Source organism: Rhinatrema bivittatum, chromosome 6 (assembly GCF_901001135.1).
Source record: "Rhinatrema bivittatum chromosome 6, aRhiBiv1.1, whole genome shotgun sequence".
Lineage (NCBI taxonomy): Eukaryota > Metazoa > Chordata > Amphibia > Gymnophiona > Rhinatrematidae > Rhinatrema > Rhinatrema bivittatum.
The window spans coordinates 3243689-3263567 of NC_042620.1; the positions used below are offsets into that span (position 1 = coordinate 3243689).

The 19879-nt window shown below is 45.5% G+C and overlaps 1 protein-coding gene across 1 annotated transcript in view; it reads left to right on the forward strand.

Moving 5' to 3' along the window:
- The window catches only part of LOC115093343 (adenylate cyclase type 10-like), a gene marked incomplete in the record, with an annotated part of 787628 nt that overhangs the window by 377475 nt on the left and 390274 nt on the right, over positions 1–19879 (forward strand). The window contains 1 exon segment of the mRNA XM_029604970.1: positions 3124–3261. Within this exon segment, the coding sequence (XP_029460830.1) occupies positions 3124–3261 (138 nt within the window).

Here is a 19879-nt window from a genome sequence, read left to right on the forward strand (position 1 = left end):
TCCTATCTGGATGACTGGCTCATTCGAGCAAAATCGGAGGAGCTTTGCAAGGCGGTGGTGCAGTCTGTCTTGCACCGTCTGCATTCACTAGGCTGGGTCGTCAATTATGCCACGAGCCAGCTGATCCCATCTCAGATATTGGAGTTTCTGGGAGCATGTTTCGACACATCTGTGGGCAGGGTTTCCTTGCCTCTGATGAGGATGGAAAAGCTAATGGCTCAAGTTCGCCGTCTGTTGGCCCTCCCTTTGCCCAAGGTGTGGGACTATTTACAAGTTCTTGGTTCTATGGTGTTACCCTGGAGTTCGTTCCTTGGGCCTTTGCTCATATAAGACCTTTGCAGAGGGCGTTGCTTTCCCGTTGGGATCCCAAGTCGGAGGAATTCCACCTGCCATTACTGGAGCCACCCCGAGCCAGCCTGGATTGGTGGTTGATATCGGATCATTTGCTTCGGGGCGTGGACCTGGAAAATCCACAATGGATAATCGTGACGACGGATGCCAGCCTGTCCGGGTGGGGGTCGGTCTGTCAAATGCAAGCAGCACAGGGTCAGTGGATGCCTCTACAGACCATGTGGTCCATAAATCGGTTGGAAACCAGAGCAGTTCGTCTAACGTTCCGCCAATTTCTTCCGGTAGTCCGACACCGGGCGGTACGGATCCTTTGCGACAACATGACCACCGTGGCTTACATAAACTGTCAAGGGGAAACAAGAAGTCGGCCCGTATCCTCCAAGGCGGACAAGTTGATGGCCTGGGCAGAACGCCATCTGGCCCGCATAGCGGCATCTCATATAGCCGGAGTGCACAACATCCAGGCGGATTTTCTCAGCCGTCAGCGGCTAGATCCCGGCGAATGGGAACTGTCCGAGGAGGCGATGTAGCTCGTGATGCGCCATTGGGGGACTCCTTGATTGGACTTAATGGTGACTCGACTGAACATAAAAGCAGCTTGGTTCTTCAGTCGCAGAAGGGAGCATGGGTCGGAAGGAGTGGATGCCCTCACCCTTTCATGGCCTCCCGACATTCTCCTCTATGTGTTTCCTCCTTGGCCGTTGGTGGGAAAGGATTTAAGATGAATAGAGTCCCACCAGGAGCCGGTCATCCTTGTGGCTCCGGAGTGGCCGTGGAGGCTGTGGTTTGCAGATCTGATCAACTTCGCAATAGAGGGCCCCTTACATCTAGGTCATCTACCGAATCTACTGAGAAAGGGTCCCGTATTTTTTGATCAGGCAGCTAGCTTTTGTCTCACAGCTTGGCTTATGAGAAGAAGCAATTGAGAAAGAAAGGATATCCGGAGGCAGTGATTACCACTCTCCTACGCGCGCACAAGACTTCTACTTCCCTCACCTATGTTTGGGTTTGAAACGTATTTGATTCCTGGTGCAGCGGGTTGAAAGTGTCCCCGCGGCAGACCGCTATAGTCCACATTCTTGCCTTTTTGCAGGAAGGCTTAAAGAAAGGTTTAGCGTATAGCTCTCTCGGGGTCCAGGTGGCGGCGTTAGGCTGTTTGAGAGGTAAGGTTGATGGTTCTTCTATTGCAGGACATCCGGATGTGGTGGGTTTTTTGAAGGGGGCCAAATACTTACACCTGCCATTGCGCGTGATATCTCCTTCGTGGAGTTTGAATTTGGTTCTCCGGGGGCTTTGCGGTTCTCCTTTTGAGCCTCTCAAATGGGCTACATTGAAAGATTTACACTCAAGACGGTGTTTCTCTTGGCTATTTTTTTGGCTAGACGAGTTTCCGAATTTCAAGCGTTGTCATGTAGAGAGCCGTTCTTGTGAATTTCAGACTCTAGAGTTTCGCTTCGGACAGTACCCTCCTTTTTGCCAAAGGTGGTATTGGCTTTTCACGTCAACCAGACAGTTGAGTTGCCGGCCTTTCCAGATATGGATAGGAATTCTCCTCAGGCCCAGGACCTGAGGAGATTGGATGTTCGCCGGATTCTTTTGCGGTACTTGGAGATGACTAATCCCTTTCGATTGTCTAATCATCTTTTTGTCTTATGGAGTGGTCCTAAGAAGGGGTGTAAGGCTTCTAAGACTGCTATTGCCTGATGGTTGAAAGAGGCTATTGCCTCGACGTACATATGTCACGGGCGGCAAGTACCGGATGGTCTTAAAGCGCATTCCATCAGGTCGCAAGCGGTGTCCTGGGCAGAAAGCCAATGTGTGTTGCCTCAAGAAATTTGCAGGGCAGCCACTTGGAAATCTTTGCACACATTTGCTAAGCATTACCGTTTGGACGTCCGGGATCCACAGGTGGATTCTTTTGGCAGCAGAGTGCTTTGAGTGGGACTGTCCGGGTCCCACCCTCTTAGGGCAGCTTGGGTAAATCCCAGCATTCTGGTCTGATCCTGGTATGTACAGGGAAAGGTAAATTGGTTCTTAATTGCTAATTTTCATTCCTGTAGTACTAAGGGTCAGTCCAGACTCCTGCCCATGGATATATATGCAGGAGTCTACTCGGCTACTTGTATTTTCTCTTTACAGATTTTTCGAAGATTGCATATCTACACTACGACGTAGTTTTTTTTTTTCACAAGTTATGGTTTCTTAGAGGTTAATGTTTTGGATTGATCTAGTCATTGGTTGTTAAATTTACTTCATTCTGCTTTGATATTGATTATACAGAAGGATCACAGATGGCACACTGGGTTATCAGGGGGTGCTTTTCAGCTTTTCTCTGAGTCCATTTGCTGGAAGGGAGGCATAACCCAGCAGTCTGGACTGATCCTTGGTACTACAGGAACGAAAATTAGCAGGTAAGAACCAATTTTCCTTTGCCTCCCCTATCTTGGGATTGTATCCAAGAAAATGCAAGTAGAACTGTGCACATTGTGGAGCAGCAGACATAGAATGTGGATTCTTAAGTAGTCCTTGCATCTGGGTCAGTAGCCAGCAGCCTTCTCAGATAGCTCTTTTGCACACCCTTCTTTCTGGCCTCACATTGGATGAATTGATCTTATTCAAATTACATTTAAGCAGTGTCCTAAAGAGACCTAATTTCCCATCTGAAAGGAGGACATGCTTCATCCTTAAAATAGTCAGACATGCCTGGTTTTTCGGCTTCTGGATTTTGTAAATATTGCTTTTCTTTTTTTCATTCCTTCTGCACACGTACAGCTGTGAACAAATGGCAGATCCTGAATTCCCGCAAAGTGATGTCCCTGGAGGAGATACCCAAGGAGAGTATGCTGTTCACGTGCTACCTCAGCGAGGCCGGCAGCCTGCAGAACTTTCCCCTGCCCTTCACCCTGAAAGGTAAGGAAGTGTCTGCCAGCGCCGGCCGAGGGAGGGGCTAAAGGAGGGGAGGAAGGCTTTTAAAAACAGATTTACAGTTGGAGGGGGGAAGGGAACAGGCAGCCACAATGCATTATTTGAGAGTCAGGAAAGAGGTGGATAGACATCTTTCGGCCTGTACTGAAGTATAAAAATGTGGGCAGCCAAGTTGGACAGACGTTTTACCCCGTTACCAGGCCCATCTGGAATCCAGAGATCATTTTGAAAAGGTTACTTGCTTAAACTCCCGCTGAATGCATACATTTTAGCCAGGTAAGTCATTATCCAGGTAAATGTGGCTCCTAGGGCACATACCTAATTTACCTCTTCAGGGGCTGCTCCGGCTAACCTTTCCATCCCATGATAACTCTCAGTCCCTTGGGGGGGGGGGGGGGGCATTTTTATAGGAGGAAGCTCTCAGTTATGGCCCAGACAATGTTAAAAAGTTTAAATCAGCCAAAGCATTCAATCAACATCACTTGTTAAATGAGCATAGCAAAGAATAAAGGATCATCATACCACCCGTGCGTGTCAATTTTCTGCTTCCACACATACCAATGTAACCATCGGTCCAAAACTGTCAATATCATCATTATTATTACATATTTTTTTGGACTTTTCTTATGCAGATAAAACAGTATATATTGTAAGTTACTTCCCTTTGAAACCCAACATTGTAAGTTACTTCCCTTTGAAACCCAACATAGTGCTTTATTTCGAACATCTGTGTCAGAGGTCTCCACAAATACTTGCTGCTGCTCCTTCAATTCATTACTGCTAAAAATAAATGAAAACACTCAGTTAGACAGTCACATCGTCCACCACTCAAGTCCAGAACTTACAGCACTTACAGGCATCAATATTTCAACTATTCAAAAGTGGACTGCCCTTTCCCTTCGTGATCAGCATTGTTCATGTTGCAATAAAGAGGGAATTTAAAAAGTTTGAACTAATTGTTCACGTGGTCACATCACTAATGTGCCATCAGGTGATCACCTAGAAATGACAGCTGTCAACAGCGTAGCTAATATCACATCCCTTGAAGATCACAACTGAACAGTGACCACACTTTAGAAAACATTTAAAAAGGAGCTTAACCCAATTATTAACACTATTGCTTCACTAACAGATCATCAAATTATCTTCTTAGAATGACAGCTGTCCACAGCGTCACAAATGCCACATTATCAGCTGCAATGGTCACAAGTTTTATCAGTGCAGCTATTCAAGCGTCCATCAAAACCAGTGCTGCTCTCCCTCCAATCCCTGGCAATTTTTTCCAATATTGACCATTTAATCTAGCCAAATTTGTGTCCATAATCCAAGAAGTGAGACACCATGGGAGCATGTGTCTTCGCTGTTTTTAAACAATATGCTCTAAAAAACATATGCAAATAGATCTAGATGTCTGTCCAATGTACTGCAGTCCGCACAAACATTGTATCAAGTATACAGCAAACTTGATTTTACAATTTCTTGTTTGTTGGACTGAGATCCTCTTCTCACTTGTGAAATTATATGTTCATCCTGATTCTGTAAATTGGAAAACTCACAATCTGAGCATATTTGCTTGTCAAAAGACAAACTAGAATGGACTACTAAATCCTTGATGAATTGGTAGTTGTCTACAAGCAAAGGAAACCAAAATAGGTCAATGCTGATGGATTACTCTGCATATCTTTATAGACGTAGGCGAATACCTTAGAAAACACGTTTGACACACATCACTTTCTCGATAATATGTGGTCACCAATAAGTCCCTATGGTTAAAAAGGGCTCATCAAAAGGCACGTTTGATTGTAACAGTTGAATATCCCTGCTATAAACCCCGCTATAAACCCTATTATTCATGGTGCATGCTTGCAACTTGTATTCCTGAATATCTGAGCAAATTCTTCTCAAAAGAAGGACTTGCCAAAGAGGGAAGCTTGTCTTGAATGTAGTCGGATGACAATCTGATATAATAGCAAGTTATTTCTCTCATGTTTCCTATACAATCTGATTTTTAGATCAGCCCTCACTTTAGTTTAGCCCTCACTTTAATCTCTAGGATATCCCAAAAAAACCCAATTTGATTGAATGCATACTTAAGAGTGAACTTCAGATGTACATTGCAGGTATTCAACAATTGATGAAATTGTATTAAGGATTCAGTGGTGCCTTCCAGATGACAAAGATGTCATCAATATATTGTTTTCAACAAATAAGCTGTTCCTTCCATGGACTGCTGAAGATATGTTGTGTTTCAAAAGCCGTGACTTAGATATTCGTGATATCAGGGGCCATCGGTACACCTATCGCGGTGCCCTGTGTTTGCATAAAATATTGTCCCTCAGTCACAAAAAAAAATGATTTAAGGCTATCTGTGTTAGTTCCAAGTTAAACTCGGCTGGAATTCTTTTTGTTGCGGCCATCATGATACATTTTTAATCTCCAATATTGTTTGTTCCTGCAGAATCACTGTACATAGCCCTTCAATGTCCAATGTAATGAGTAGAGAGTCTTCATCCATCTGTACAGTGTCTAGGAATTTATGGGTCTGAGTACTATCTTTCACATACGACTTTGCAGTGGGAAGGGTTTCAGAAGGTGATCCAAGAAAATACTGATAGGTTCAAGAACTGAATCATGTGCCAACACTATAGATGGCCCTGGCGGATTCAATAAACTTCTATTTATTTATTTATTTGTTTATTTAAACGCTTTTATAGACCAGTATTCGTCGAAACATCATATCTGTTTACATGGAACTATACAGCGAAAATACATTAAACAGGGAGATAAGAACTTGGGGGGTATAACTTGTACAGAATTAGCGGAATAAGGTATATACATTACAATATATACAAGTGTACAGTGATATATACAGGGTACAGTAATATTCATGTATGAGTAAGGGGTTAATAATTTGGGGGTTTAACTAGTAAAGGGGAATACGTGGTACAGTATAGGTGAGGTGGGTGGGCGATTTACAGGAGTACTAATACAAGTACAGTGGTGGGGGAGATGGGGTGGGGAGATTTACAGAAGAAATAAAAGAAGAACATTAAGGGGAAAGGTTTCAAGATTTCTACAAGGGTCCAGAATAGAGGTAGGGGGGAAGGTGACTATTCAGGGAAAGCTTGTTTGAATAGCCACGTCTTGAGTTTTTTTTTTTAAATGTTTGTGTACTTGGCTCTAGCCGAAGATCAAGCAGCATGGAGTTCCAGAGGGTGGGTCCAGCAAGAGAAAAGATGCCGTTTTTTGTGGTGCAGAGGTGCATGGACTTGGGGGAGGGCGTATGAAGGGTTCCCTTACAGGCTGATCTGGTTGGGCGGTTGGATGTGTGTAGGTGGAGGGAATTGTCAAGCCAGTGAATGTTGTTGTTGTGGATGGTTTGGTGAATAACAGAGAGGCATTTGTAGGTGATACGAAAGGCAATTGGGAGCCAATGATGTTCCTTGAGGATAGGGGTAATATGATCTGATTTACAGGTGCTTGTTAGAATTCTTGCTGTTGCGTTCTGTAACATTTGGAGGGGTTTAAGGGTGGAGGCGGGGAGGCCTAGTAACAAGGAGTTACAGTAATCGATTTTTGAAAAAATAGTGGATTAGAGGACTGTGCGGTAGTCATTAAGGTGGAGGAGTGGTTTGAGCTTTTTGAGCACATGGAGCTTGTAGTAGCATTCTTTTATGGCAGTAGAGGAGGACCGGAAGGCTCATCTGCATACTGCTCCCAGCATCCCCCAGGAAAGGAGTCCATAAGTCACCACAAGCGATCCAGGGATTGACGTCCACAACCCCAGCTTCCAGAGGCCCCGCATCCTTTACAGTAGAGAAGGACCGGAAGGCTCATCTGCATACTGCTCCCAGCATCCCCCGGGAGAGGAGTCCAGAAGTCACCACAAGTGATCCAGGGATTGACGTCCATAGCCCCAGCTTCCAGAGGCCCCGTGCCCTTTGCAGTAGAGGAGGACCGGAAGCACACGCTGGAACCCTTCCGTTAACTGAGTGAAGATTAATTTATAGGTGGTTAAAGAGGATTGGTAAGTATAGTTTTCAGAAATTTTTGGGCTTATAAAAGTTTGGTGAAAGGTGAAATTAAGGGATATATTCTTTAGAGTTTGTGAGTGTCTGAGGTAATAAGCAAGCCAGAGACAGTTAATTCTAGTGTCTGTCTTTCCCACCCACTCAACCCTTGATTTTTAGGCATGAGACACTTTCTGATTTAAAATCAATCAGCGTCTTATCTAAATCATACCATTGTACCAGCCCTTATTGAAAGTTTAATCATCTATCACTAGCTGATTAATTAGTAAATTCACCTGTAAATTTAAAGTACTCTCATTCCAACTCCCTTAGTATGCTAAATTTAACTAGGAACTCAATAAAACTAAGATGAAGGTAGCAGTCCAGCAGCAAGAGGGGGGCTCTCCAGTCTTTTGCATTGAGTGTCACATGTATGATTTTTACCCGCTGGTGAGAGATTGTATGTGTGCACTCGGTGCAAAGAGCTCCTGGCTCTCAGGGAATGAGTCCAATCTCTGGAGTCAAGAGTACCAGACTTGGAGGAGCTGAGGCAGACAGAGAGGTATATTGATGAGACCTTTAGGGACATAGTAGCCATTAGCCAAGTCCCAAATCCAGTCTGGCAGTCCCAGTGCTACCTTGGATCAGAAAGGTCTCCCAGTAGGAGAACATCACCCTGGTGTAGCAGGAAGTGATCCTGTAGCAAGCACCTGATCTCCAGGTGATGTATTGTCCTCTCACACTGAGGACAAGTCTCCCAGGGATACTGCCCAGGAGGGAAGGGTTCGGTCGGCCATCATAGTTGGTGATTCGATTATTAGAAATGTAAATAGCAGGGTGGCTGGTGGAGGTGAGGACCACCTGGTAACATGCCTACCTGGTGTGAAGGTGGCAGACCTCACACGTCACCTAGATAGGATTTTAGACAGTGCTGGGGAGGAGCCGGCTGTCGTGGTACATGTGGGCAACAACGACATAGGAAAATGTGGGAGGGAGGTTCTGGAAGCCAAATTTAGGCTCTTAGATAGAAAGCTGAAATCCAGAACCTCCAGGGTAGCATTCTCTGAAATGCTCCCTGTTCCACGCGCAGATCACCAGAGACAGGCAGAGCTCCGGAGTCTCAATGCGTGGATGAGATGATGGTGCAAGGAAGAGGGATTCAGTTTTGTTAGGAACTGGGGAACCTTTTGGGGAAGGGGGAGTCTCCTCCGAAGGGATGGGCTCCAACTTAACCAGGGTGGAACCAGACTGCTGGCGCTACCCTTTAAAAAGGAGATAGAGAATCTTTTAAACTAGAACAAAGGGGAAAGCTGACAGTCGCTCAGCAGCACAAGCTTCGGAGAGAGGTATCTTCAAAGGATACTAACGATGCATTAGAATTAGGGCATCCCGACAGTGACATTCCAATAATAAGATAAGTAATCCAAGTGCCTGTAACTAAAAACTCACCTGTGCTAAAAAATTCTAACTTATCCCTATCAATTAAAAAGCAGAATGAAAATACAAACAAAAAACAAAATTTGAAATGTTTGTATACTAATGCCAGATGTCTAAGAAGTAAGATGGGAGAATTAGAATGTATAGCAGTGAATGATGACATAGACTTAATTGGCATCTCAGAGACATGGTGGAAGGAGGACAACCAATGGGACAGTGCTCTACCGGGGTACAAATTATATCGCAATGACAGAGAGGAGCACCCAGGAGGTGGTATGGCGCTTTATGTTCGGGATGGCATAGAGTCCAACAGGATAAACATCCTGCATGAGACTAAATGCAAAATTGAATCTTTATGGGTAGAAATCCCTTATGTATCGGGGAAGACTATAGTGATAGGAGTATACTACTGTCCTCCTGGTCAAGATGGTGAGACGGACAGTGAAATGCTAAGAGAAATTAGGGAAGCTAACCAAATTGGTAATGCGGTAATAATGGGAGACTTCAATTACCCCAATATTGACTGGGTAAATGTATCATCAGTACACGCTAGAGAGATAACATTCCTGGATGGAATAAATGATAGCTTTATGGAGCAATTGGTTCAGGAACCGACAAGAGAGGGAGCAATTTTAGATCTAATTCTCAGTGGAGCACAAGATTTGGTGAGAGAGGTAACGGTGGTGGGGCCATTTGGCAATAGTGATCATAATATGATCAAATTTGAATTAATGATTGGAAGAGGAACAGTATGCAAATTCACGGCTCTTGTGCTAAACTTTCAAAATGGAAACTTTGATAAAATGAGAAAAATTGTTAGAAAAAAACTGAAAGGAGCAGCTACAAAGGTAAAAAGTACGCAAGAGACATGGACATTGTTAAAAAATACCATTCTAGAAGCACAGTCCAGATGTATTCCACACTTTAAGAAAGGTGGAAAGAAGGCAAAACAATTACCGGCATGGTTAAAAGGGGAGGTGAAAGAAGCTATTTTAGCCAAAAGATCTTCATTCACAAATTGGAAGAAGGATCCAACAGAAGAAAATAGGATAATGCATAAACGTTGGCAAGTTAAATGTAAGACATTGATAAGACAGGCTAAGAGAGAATTTGAAAAGAAGTTGGCTGTAGAGGCAAAAACTCACAGTAAAAACTTTTTAAAATATATCTGAAGCAGAAAGCCTGTGAGGGAGTCAGTTGGACTATTAGATGATCGAGGGGTTAAAGGGCACTTAGAGAAGATAAGGCCATCGCGGAAAGATTAAATGATTTATTTGCTTCGGTGTTTACTGAAGAGGATGTTGGGGAGGTACCCGTATTGGAGAAGGTTTTCAGTGTTCCATTAAACCATGTCTTTCTATATGTTCTGTGATTTTGATATTTAGAACTCATTCCACTATTTTTCCTGGCACTGAAGTGAGGCTAACTGGTCTGTAGTTTCCCGGATCACCCCTGGAGCCCTTTTTAAATATTGGGGTTACATTAGCCACCCTCACAAATCTGCTTCACTTTTTTGAAGGAGTTAATAAACATGTGGATAAAGGTGAACCGGTAGATGTAGTATACTTGGATTTTCAGAAGGCATTTGACAAAGTTACTCATGAGAGGCTTCTAGGAAAAGTAAAAAGTCATGGGATAGGTGGCGATGTCCTTACGTGGATTGCAAACTGGCTAAAAGACAGGAAACAGAGAGTAGGATTAAATGGGCAATTTTCTCAGTGGAAGGGAGTGGACAGTGGAGTGCCTCAGGGATCTGTATTGGGACCCTTACTGTTCAATATATTTATAAATGATCTGGAAAGAAACACGACGAGTGAGATAATCAAATTTGCAGATGACACAAAATTGTTCAGAGTAGTTAAATCACAAGCAGATTGTGATAAATTGCAGGAAGACCTTGTGAGACTGGAAAATTGGGCATCCAAATGGCAGATGAAATTTAATGTGGATAAGTGCAAGGTGATGAATATAGGGAAAAATAACCCATGCTATAATTACACAATGTTGGGTTCCATATTAGGTGCTACAACCCAAGAAAGAGATCTAGGTGTCATAGTGGATAACACATTGAAATCGTCGGTACAGTGTGCTGCGGCAGTCAAAAAAGCAAACAGAAAGTTGGGAGTTATTAGAAAAGGAATGGTGAATAAAACGGAAAATGTCATAATGCCTCTGTATCGCTCCATGGTGAGACCGCACCTTGAATACTGTGTACAATTCTGGTCACCGCATCTCAAAAAAGATATAATTGCGATGGAGAAGGTACAGAGAAGGGCTACCAAAATGATAAGGGGAATGGAACAATTCCCCTATGAGGAAAGACTAAAGAGGTTAGGACTTTTCAGCTTGGAGAAGAGACGACTGAGGGGGGATATGATAGAGGTGTTTAAAATCATGAGAGGTCTAGAACGGGTAGATGTGAATCGGTTATTTACTCTTTTGGATAGTAGAAAGACTAGGGGGTACTCCATGAAGTTAGCATGGGGCACATTTAAAACTAATCGGAGAAAGTTCTTTTTTACTCAACGCACAATTAAACTCTAGAATTTGTTGCCAGAGAATGTGGTTAGTGCAGTTAGTATAGCTGTGTTTAAAAAAGGATTGGATAAGTTCTTGGAGGAGAAGTCCATTACCTGCTATTAAGTTCACTTAGAGAATAGCTGTTATGCTCAGGCTTGTGGACCCTTGGCCGACAAGAGGATGGTATACCTTTCGCAGGGTCCGTAGGGTCTCTTGTCTGGTGGCGAGGCAGAACAGGAGGCGGGACCAGCTGACCCTTGGCACTGGAGGCTGAGGCGAATACGGAGGCGATGAAGAGACGAGATGAGGTGCTGAGTCTTCACCACTGGTGGTCTGCGGTCCCCCCGGGAGGAGCCCGTAGGGACCCGACCACTGGGACTTAGGTGGACCTAGGGAGGTCAGAGCAATGGTGCAAAGGCCAACTGGAGCTTCGCCCTGGAAGCCCACGGCCCCCACACGAGGAGCCCGTAGGGACCCGGGCCGCTGGGACTTAGGTGGGCCCTTGGAGACGGAGTCTTGGAGGAGTCCTAGGTCGAGTGCCAGAGGGTCGTCGCTCACCAGTCCAAGGTCGTGCACCAGAGAATCGCCGCTTGCCAATCCGAAGTCAGGAACCAGAGAATCACCGTAAGCCAATCCGAAGTCAGGAACCAGGAACACCAAGACGTAACAGGAGCAAGAAGCAGGAACTCACCGAGGCAAGCAGACTCAAACAACACTTGCAAGAGACGTTGCCAAGTCGAGGAATGAGCAGAGGAAGCCTCCCTATATACTTCCTCTGCTCTGGATCATTGGAAGCAGGTGAGTCTAATTAAAGGGGTCAAGTCCCTTTAAATATAGTGAAGATGATGGTGGCCATCTTGGATCCCATGGCGGCGGCCATCTTGGATCCTCCCGGCAGTGAAGACGCTGAGCCCCGGGGAGACTAGGAGGGCTCCCGGCGAGTGGGTACCCCGCGGGCCCACTCCAGCCCACTCCAGCCTGCAGGAACGACTGCCCTGGGTCCGGGCTTTCTTTGGGCTGTTTGCTGCGGCGGGTTGCGCCCACGGTCGGCCGCGGGCGCGAAACACAACAGTAGCCACTGCCATTAGCAATGGTTACATGGAATAGACTTAGTTTTTGGGTACTTGCCAGGTTCTTATGGCCTGGATTGGCCACTGTTGGAAACAGGATGCTGGGCTTGATGGACCCTTGGTCTGACCCAGTATGGCATTTTCTTATGTTCTTATGTTCTCCAGTCTTCAGGTACAATGGATGATTTTAATGAAAGGTTACAAAATTTTACTAATAGGTCTGAAAATTCATTTTTTAGTTCCTTCAAAACCCTGGAGTGTATACCATCCGGTCCAGGTGATTTACTGCTCTTCAGTTTTCCATTCAGGCCTATCACATCTTCTAGGTTCACCGTGATTTGTTCAGTCCATCTGAATCATTACCCATGAAAACCTTTCTCCGGTATGGGTATCTCCCCAACATCCTTTTCAGTAAACACCAAAGCAAAGAAATTGTTAATCTTTCCACTATGGCCTTATCTTGTCTAAGTGCCCCTTTAACTCCTTGGTCATCTAACGGTCCAACCGATTCCCTCACAGGCTTTTTTGCTTTGGATATATTTTTAAAAGTTTTTACTGTGGGTTTTTGCCTCTATGGCCAACTTCTTTTCAAATTCTCTCTTAGCCTGTCTTATCAATGTCTTACATTTAACTTGCCAACGTTTATGCTTTATCCTATTTTCTTCTGTTGGATCCTTCTTCCAATTTTTGAATGAAGATCTTTTGGCTAAAATAGCTTCTTTCACCTCCCCTTTTAACCATCCTGGTAATCATTTTGCCTTCCTTCCACCTTTCATACCACGCCAAGCATCCCAGTAATGAACTAGGAACACACACAAGATATACTATCCTCCCATTAACAAAAACAACAAAAACCCCAAAATGAGCCTCCATAAACCCCTCCTAAAATCCAACTAACATAACATAACAATTATACTTAGGGAATAGCCACTGCTTTTAATTGCATCAGTAGCATGGGTTTTTCTTAGTGTTTGGGTAATTGCCAGGTTCTTGTGGCCTGGTTTTTGGCCTCTGTTGGAAACAGGATGCTGGGCTTGATGGACCCTTGGTCTGACACAGCATGGCAATTTCTTATGTTCTTCCTAAGGCTCCTCTTCTCCCTCCCTAATCGCTATCTGCCACCCCATCCAGCACCTTCTTAAACTGAAGCCCTCCCCCCCAATATGCAGCAGATCACTCTAGCGGGAGTACCCTCATGACCAGAGCAATGCTACCCGCCTCAAGTCAATCCTCCCTTCCCCGAACCCCCCTTTCCAACCTCCTCGCCCCACTCCCAATCCAAGACTCCCCTTATCCAAACACACCCAGCCTCTTCTAATCCTCCCCTCCATCACCTACCCCTCAACCCCGCTCTTCATCCCAACCCTCTCCAGACATCATTATAAGTTCCCCTGCTAATATTATTTATTTATTTATTTAATGGTTTTATATACCGTTTTACCAACATTAAATGCCGACCAAAGTGGTTTACAATACTTCGAAACAAAATTAGATTCAGAAAAAATAAAAACTTCAATAAAATCACATAGAAATAAAATAAAGCAGGAATAAAAATACAATAATAATATTATCAATAACATAAAAATTAGGTGACATGGGGTAAGGAATCTGGCTGTTATTATTTTTAAAAAAATCTTAAAGAACAGAAGAATCAAACAATAGTATCAGTATCACTGATCTGCATTAAAAGTTAGTCTAGTACAACACAAATCCAATTACTGGGTATAAATCAAGGCCTAGAAAATTTCTAAGACTTGTAAAAGGGGGATACAACTAAAAAGTCTGCATGCTATGGGTAACCTCAATGTCCTTGAATGCTCTTGGAACAAATGAGTTTTCAACGCTTTCTTAAACTCATTCCGATTAAATATATGCCTTAGAGAGTCAGGCAAGGCGTTCCACAATATAGGACCTACGACTGAAAAAGCTCTATTTCTGGTCACGTTTAGTGCAGCATTTTTTATGGAAGGGACCTCTAATAGGTTTTTTCCCGCTGATCTGAGTTCTCTTTGAGGTTTGTAGATACGCAGAGAGGTGCATAGCCAAGTAGAATCAATGTTATTTAGTAAGGAATGAGTTAACATGATAATTTTATATTGAATACGATACTTAACTGGTAACCAGTGCAGCTTATATAGAATTGGCGTAATATGCTGCTTTAAAGGAGTACCTGTAAGGAGTCTTGCAGCAGAATTCAAAACCAATTGCAGAGGTTTAATGGTGGTTTCAGGAAGCCCTATATATAAGCCATTGCAGTAGTCTAAGCCTGATAGAATCAGTGCTTGTAGAACTGATCGATAGTCTTGGTTAAATAAAAAAGGCCGTAAACGTTTTAAAACATGCGATTTGAAAAAAAGAGTTCTTCACAGTTCTGGAGATATGTTGAGTTAAGGATAGGTTAGTGTCTATCCAAACTCCTAAGTTCCGCGCTAATTTGGTAACCTGGATAACATCATTACCCAAATGTATGCTAGAAGGAGGAGCATTGGTCGAATCGGATATAAAGCTGAGATACAGTACTTCTGTTTTCTTTTTATTCAATTTCAAGCGATTATGAGACATCCATTTTTCTATGGTGCTAATGTATAATTGAATCAAGGAAAATGTATCAGACCAGGAGGATTTAAAAGGAATAAAGAGTTGGATATCATCTGCATAAAGTTTAAATTGGACATTTAATGATGCCAAAATTCGACATAGTGGTAAAAGATAGATATTAAATAAAATTGGTGACAATGAAGAACCTTGGAGGACACCTGTACTTTGAATGTATTTTTGAGAGGAACAGGAACCCATATTAACTTGACAAACACGATTGGAAAGAAAATTCTCGAACCACTCTAGCACCGTAGATTTTATGCCAATAAGTTGAAGATCGGTGAGCAATATTTTGTGGTCCAGCGTATCGAACGCCGCAGAAATATCCAAAAAAATAACCATGAAATCTTTATAGGAATCGAAACCTCTGAGAAAGGTGTCAAAAGAAGATAATAGCAAAGTCTCTGTGGAATAGCCTTTCCTGAATCCATGTTGATTTGAGCTAAGTAAATCAAATTCAGATAAATAATCTTTGAGTTGATGTAAGACAACTGACTCCAGAATTTTGGCTAATGTACATAATGAGGCAATAGGTCTCAAAGTAGAGAAGTCTAGGAAGGAAGAGGATTTGTTCTTTAGAATAGGCAGGATAGATGTTTGTTTTAATGAGTTGGGAAACTTTCCTGATTTTAAAGATTGATTTATTATCAAGCATAGATGTTCCGGGTACTGGTCTACAATTGTTTTTAATAAGGAGCCAGGACAAGGATTTAAGGGAGAATTTGATATCTTTTGTTTGCTTATTATCTTTTGGACGGCTAAAGGAGTGATAGTATCAAAATCTGTCCATTCTGAGTTAACTGCATGTTGACTATAATTTGGGTAGGGTAATGAAGCAAATTCATGAGATATAGTATCAATTTTATTCTGAAAGAATTTGGCTATTTGTTCACATGTATCATCTGTAGTTTCAGGGGTTACTGTTGAGTGGTCTGCTGTTAATGACTTCACTATATTAAACAGAGTTGCTGGGTTGTTGTTTGCAAGTGCTATTTTATCAGCATAGTGCATCTTCCTAGCTAAGTTAACTTCCTTTTTGTAGCATTTTAACATATTGCAAAAATCACTCTTAGATTCAGAGCTCCTTAGTTTTAACCAACCTCCGTTCCTTTTTAATAGAGTCATTATCAAAGTAAAAGCAAATGCAGTGAATCCCCCATTACAAATTAAATGTAGAAACCAGTACCCCATAAAAGTAAAATGCATAGCAAATATGAATAAACTCAAAGTCTCCCAGGTAAACAGAAAAGGAATCTAGTACCGGGGTGCCAACATGGGAAACCATCAAAAACAGGCCTCAGTAGATGTAAGCCACTTCTGCATCTGTTCCTGCTGTTGCTGCTCACAAAATTCGGTAGGCTGACACCTTCTATGTCCCTTCCTGCCAAGCACGTCATCCCTCAAACACATGGAGCATCACCCACGAGCAGAGGAGAGATCAGCCTGTGAATGCACGTCATCCCTCAAACACATGGAGCATCACCCACGAGCAGAGGAGAGATCAGCCTGTGAATGCACGTCATCCCTCAAACACATGGAGCATCACTCACGAGCAGAGGAGAGATCAGCCTGTGAAAAGAAAATTATTACTTACCTGCTAATTTTCGTTCCTGTAGTACCATGGATCAGTCCAGACAGTGGGTTATGTCCCCAATCCAGCAGATGGAGTCAGCACAAGCTTCGAGGGGGCGTCACCATATATACTACTACCCCCTCTGCAGGAGTTCAGTATCGAGTATATCAAAGCCCGAGTAGAAAACAAAACCCCCTTATTGGATCAAGTTTAAATGAACCGGCAACAATAAGCCGTGCAACTTTAGTATCGAACTGCAAAGGTCCTACCAACGTGTAGGAAGCCGCGAACACAGCATGTCAACTTGTAGGGAGCTGTGAAAAACAGTGAAAACTGAAAAGTCGTGAAAGACATAAAAATACTACAGTACCGTAGAGAAGAGCTGAGCAGGATTAGAACCCAAACGCGGTGGGCGTCTGGACTGATCCATGGTACTACAGGAACGAAAATTAGCAGGTAAGTAATAATTTTCTTTTCCCTGTACGTACCTGGATCAGTCCAGACAGTGGGATGTACCCAAGCTTCCCTAAATCAGGTGGGGTCCTGCGAGGCTTGCTCGGAGAACCTGCTCGCCAAAGTGTCCAGAGACTGAAGAAGCGAGATGCAGGCGATAGTGCCTCGAGAACGTGTGTAACGATTTCCAGGTGGCTGCTCTACAGATTTCTTGAGAGGAGACCGAGCGAGCCTCCGCCCAGGAAGCCGCCTGGGAACGTGTAGAATGCGCTACAATGCCGGGTGGGGGAGTCCGCCCCACCCCAATGTAGGAAGCAGCAATGCCGGCCTTCAGCCATCTGGCAATGGTCGTCTTCGAGGCCTGAGACCCCTTCTTAGGACCGGACCAAAGTACGAAGAGATGGTCAGAAGTCCGGAAATCATTCGTAGCCTCCAGATAGAGACGCAGAGTGCGCTTGACATCCAAGAGTCGGAGAGACTTCGGCTCAGAAGAAGAGAAGGACGGCAGTTCCACCGTCTGATTCACATGGAACGCAGACACCACCTTCGGAAGAAAAGAGGGAACGGTGCGAAGCGAAACTCCAGAGTCGGAGAAACGGAGATAAGGCTCTCTACACGTCAGAGCCTGCAGCTCCGAGATGCGTCGAGCGGAACAGATGGCCACCAGAAACACAGTCTTGAGGGTGAGATCCTTAAGCGTAGCCCTCCGCAGTGGCTCGAACGGTGGTCCTGACAGGGAGCGAAGCACAAGGTTGAGACTCCAGGAGGGACAAGGGTCCCGTAACGGAGGCCGCAAATGCTTGACCCCCTTGAGGAAGCGAACAATGTCCGGGTGCTGTAGCAGAGAGCCCCCATCGCGCAAGAGCGAACCAAGGGCGGCCACCTGAACCCGTAGTGTATTATAGGCGAGCCCCTTGTCCACCCCCGCTTGTAGAAACTGAAGGATCTGAGGAACAGAAGCCTTTGCGGGTCTCGTGTCCTGGCTGGTACACCACAACTCGAACACCTTCCAGACTCGAACATAGGCCACCGACGTCGACGTCTTTCGCAACCGCAACAGCGTTGATACTACCGCTTCCTGGTAGCCCCGGCGCCGGAGGCGGCGCCTCTCAAAAGCCAGGCCGCAAGACAGAAGAGTTCTGCCTGTTCGAAAAATACCGGGCCCTGATGCAAGAGACGGGGGAGATGCCCTAGCCGGATGGGTCCGTCGATCACCAGCTGGAGCAGATCCGCAAACCAGGGTCGCCTGGGCCACTCTGGCGCGACGAAGATCACAGTCCCCTGATGAGCCTCTATTCTGCGGAGGATTCTGCTCACCAGTGGCCACATTGGGAATGCGTAGAGAAGAAGGTGTGACGGCCACGGGAGCACTAGGGCATCTACTCACTCCGCGCCTTGCTCTCTTCGGCGACTGAAGAAACGTGGAGCCTTGGCGTTTTGTGCGGACGCCATCAGATCCAAATGGGGGGTCCCCCACCGATGGACAAGCAGTTGCATCGCCTCGTCGGAAAGGGACCACTCTCCGGGATCCAGCAGTTGACGACTTAGGAAATCCGCCTGGACGTTGTCCACTCCTGCGATGTGCGAGGCTGCCAGGCGGACAAGATGCCGCTCCGCCCACTGCATCAACATCGCTGCCTCGAGCGCGACCTGCAGGCTGCGAGTGCCTCCCTGTCGGTTGATATAGGCCATGGTGGTAGCATTGTCCGATAAGATCCTGACCTCCCGGTTCCGAAGAAGCGGCAGGAAATGTCGCAGAGCTAGTCTGACTGCTCTGGTCTCCAGGCGATTGATTGACCACTTCGACTCCGCCGCGGACCACGTCCCCTGCGTGGCGCTGCGGTCGCACACTGCTCCCCAGCCGACGAGACTGGCATCGGTGGTTACCACCACCCAATTTGGCAGATCGAGGGACACGCCGCGAGCCAGATTCGCCGGGTCCATCCACCAGCTCAGGCTGTTCCTGGCAGACTGCGGGAGAGGGAGAATCATCTGGTAGTCCTGCGAAATCGGTTTCCAACGGGAGAGGAGCGCCCTCTGTAGGGGCCTGAGGTGTGCAAACGCCCAAGGGACCATGTCGATGGTGGAGCCCATCACTCCCAGGAGCTGCAGGTAGTCCCAGGAGGTGGGATCCGGTAACGCAGAGAACCGCTGTATGTGATCCCGCAAGGAGTGCGCCTTGTCCTGACGCAGAAAGACTTTGCCCAGACGGGTGTCGAAGGTCGCCCCCAAAAAATCCAAGCGCTGCAAGGGCACGAGGGAGCTCTTGGAGAAGTTCACTACCCATCCCAGGGAAAGCAGGAACTGTACTACCCTGGCTATTTGTCCGTGGATGAAAGACTTCGCTCGAATGAGCCAATTGTCCAGATAAAGATGGACCAGAATGCCCTCCTTCCGAAGGGCTGCCGCCACGACTACCATGATCTTGGTGAAGGTGCGCGGTGCCGTCGCCAATCCGAACAGGAGAGCTATGAACTGGAAGTGCTGGTCCAGGATCTTGAACCGGAGGAGACGATGATGTTCCGGGCGGATGGGGATGTGCAGGTAGGCCTCCGTTAGATCCAAGGAGGCGAGGAACTCCCCCTGATGCACCGCCGCAATCACAGACCGCAGCGTTTCCATGCGGAACCGGACCACCCGGAGGGACTTGTTGACTTCCTTTAGGTCCAAGATGGGTCGGAAGGATCCGTCCTTCTTTGGCACCACGAAGTAGATGGAATAGTGGCCCGAGCCCACCTCTCCAAAGGGCAAGGGCGCAATAGCGCCTATCTCCTGAAGCCTGTCCAGCGTCACCTGCACCGCCCTTCTCTTGGGGCCCGAGCCACAGGGTGAGAAGATGAACCTTCCCTTCAGTGCGCGGACAAATTCCAATGCGTAGCCGTGTTCTATGGTGTCCAAGACCCACTGGTCTGAGGTGATCTGCGCCCACTCCTTGTAGAAAA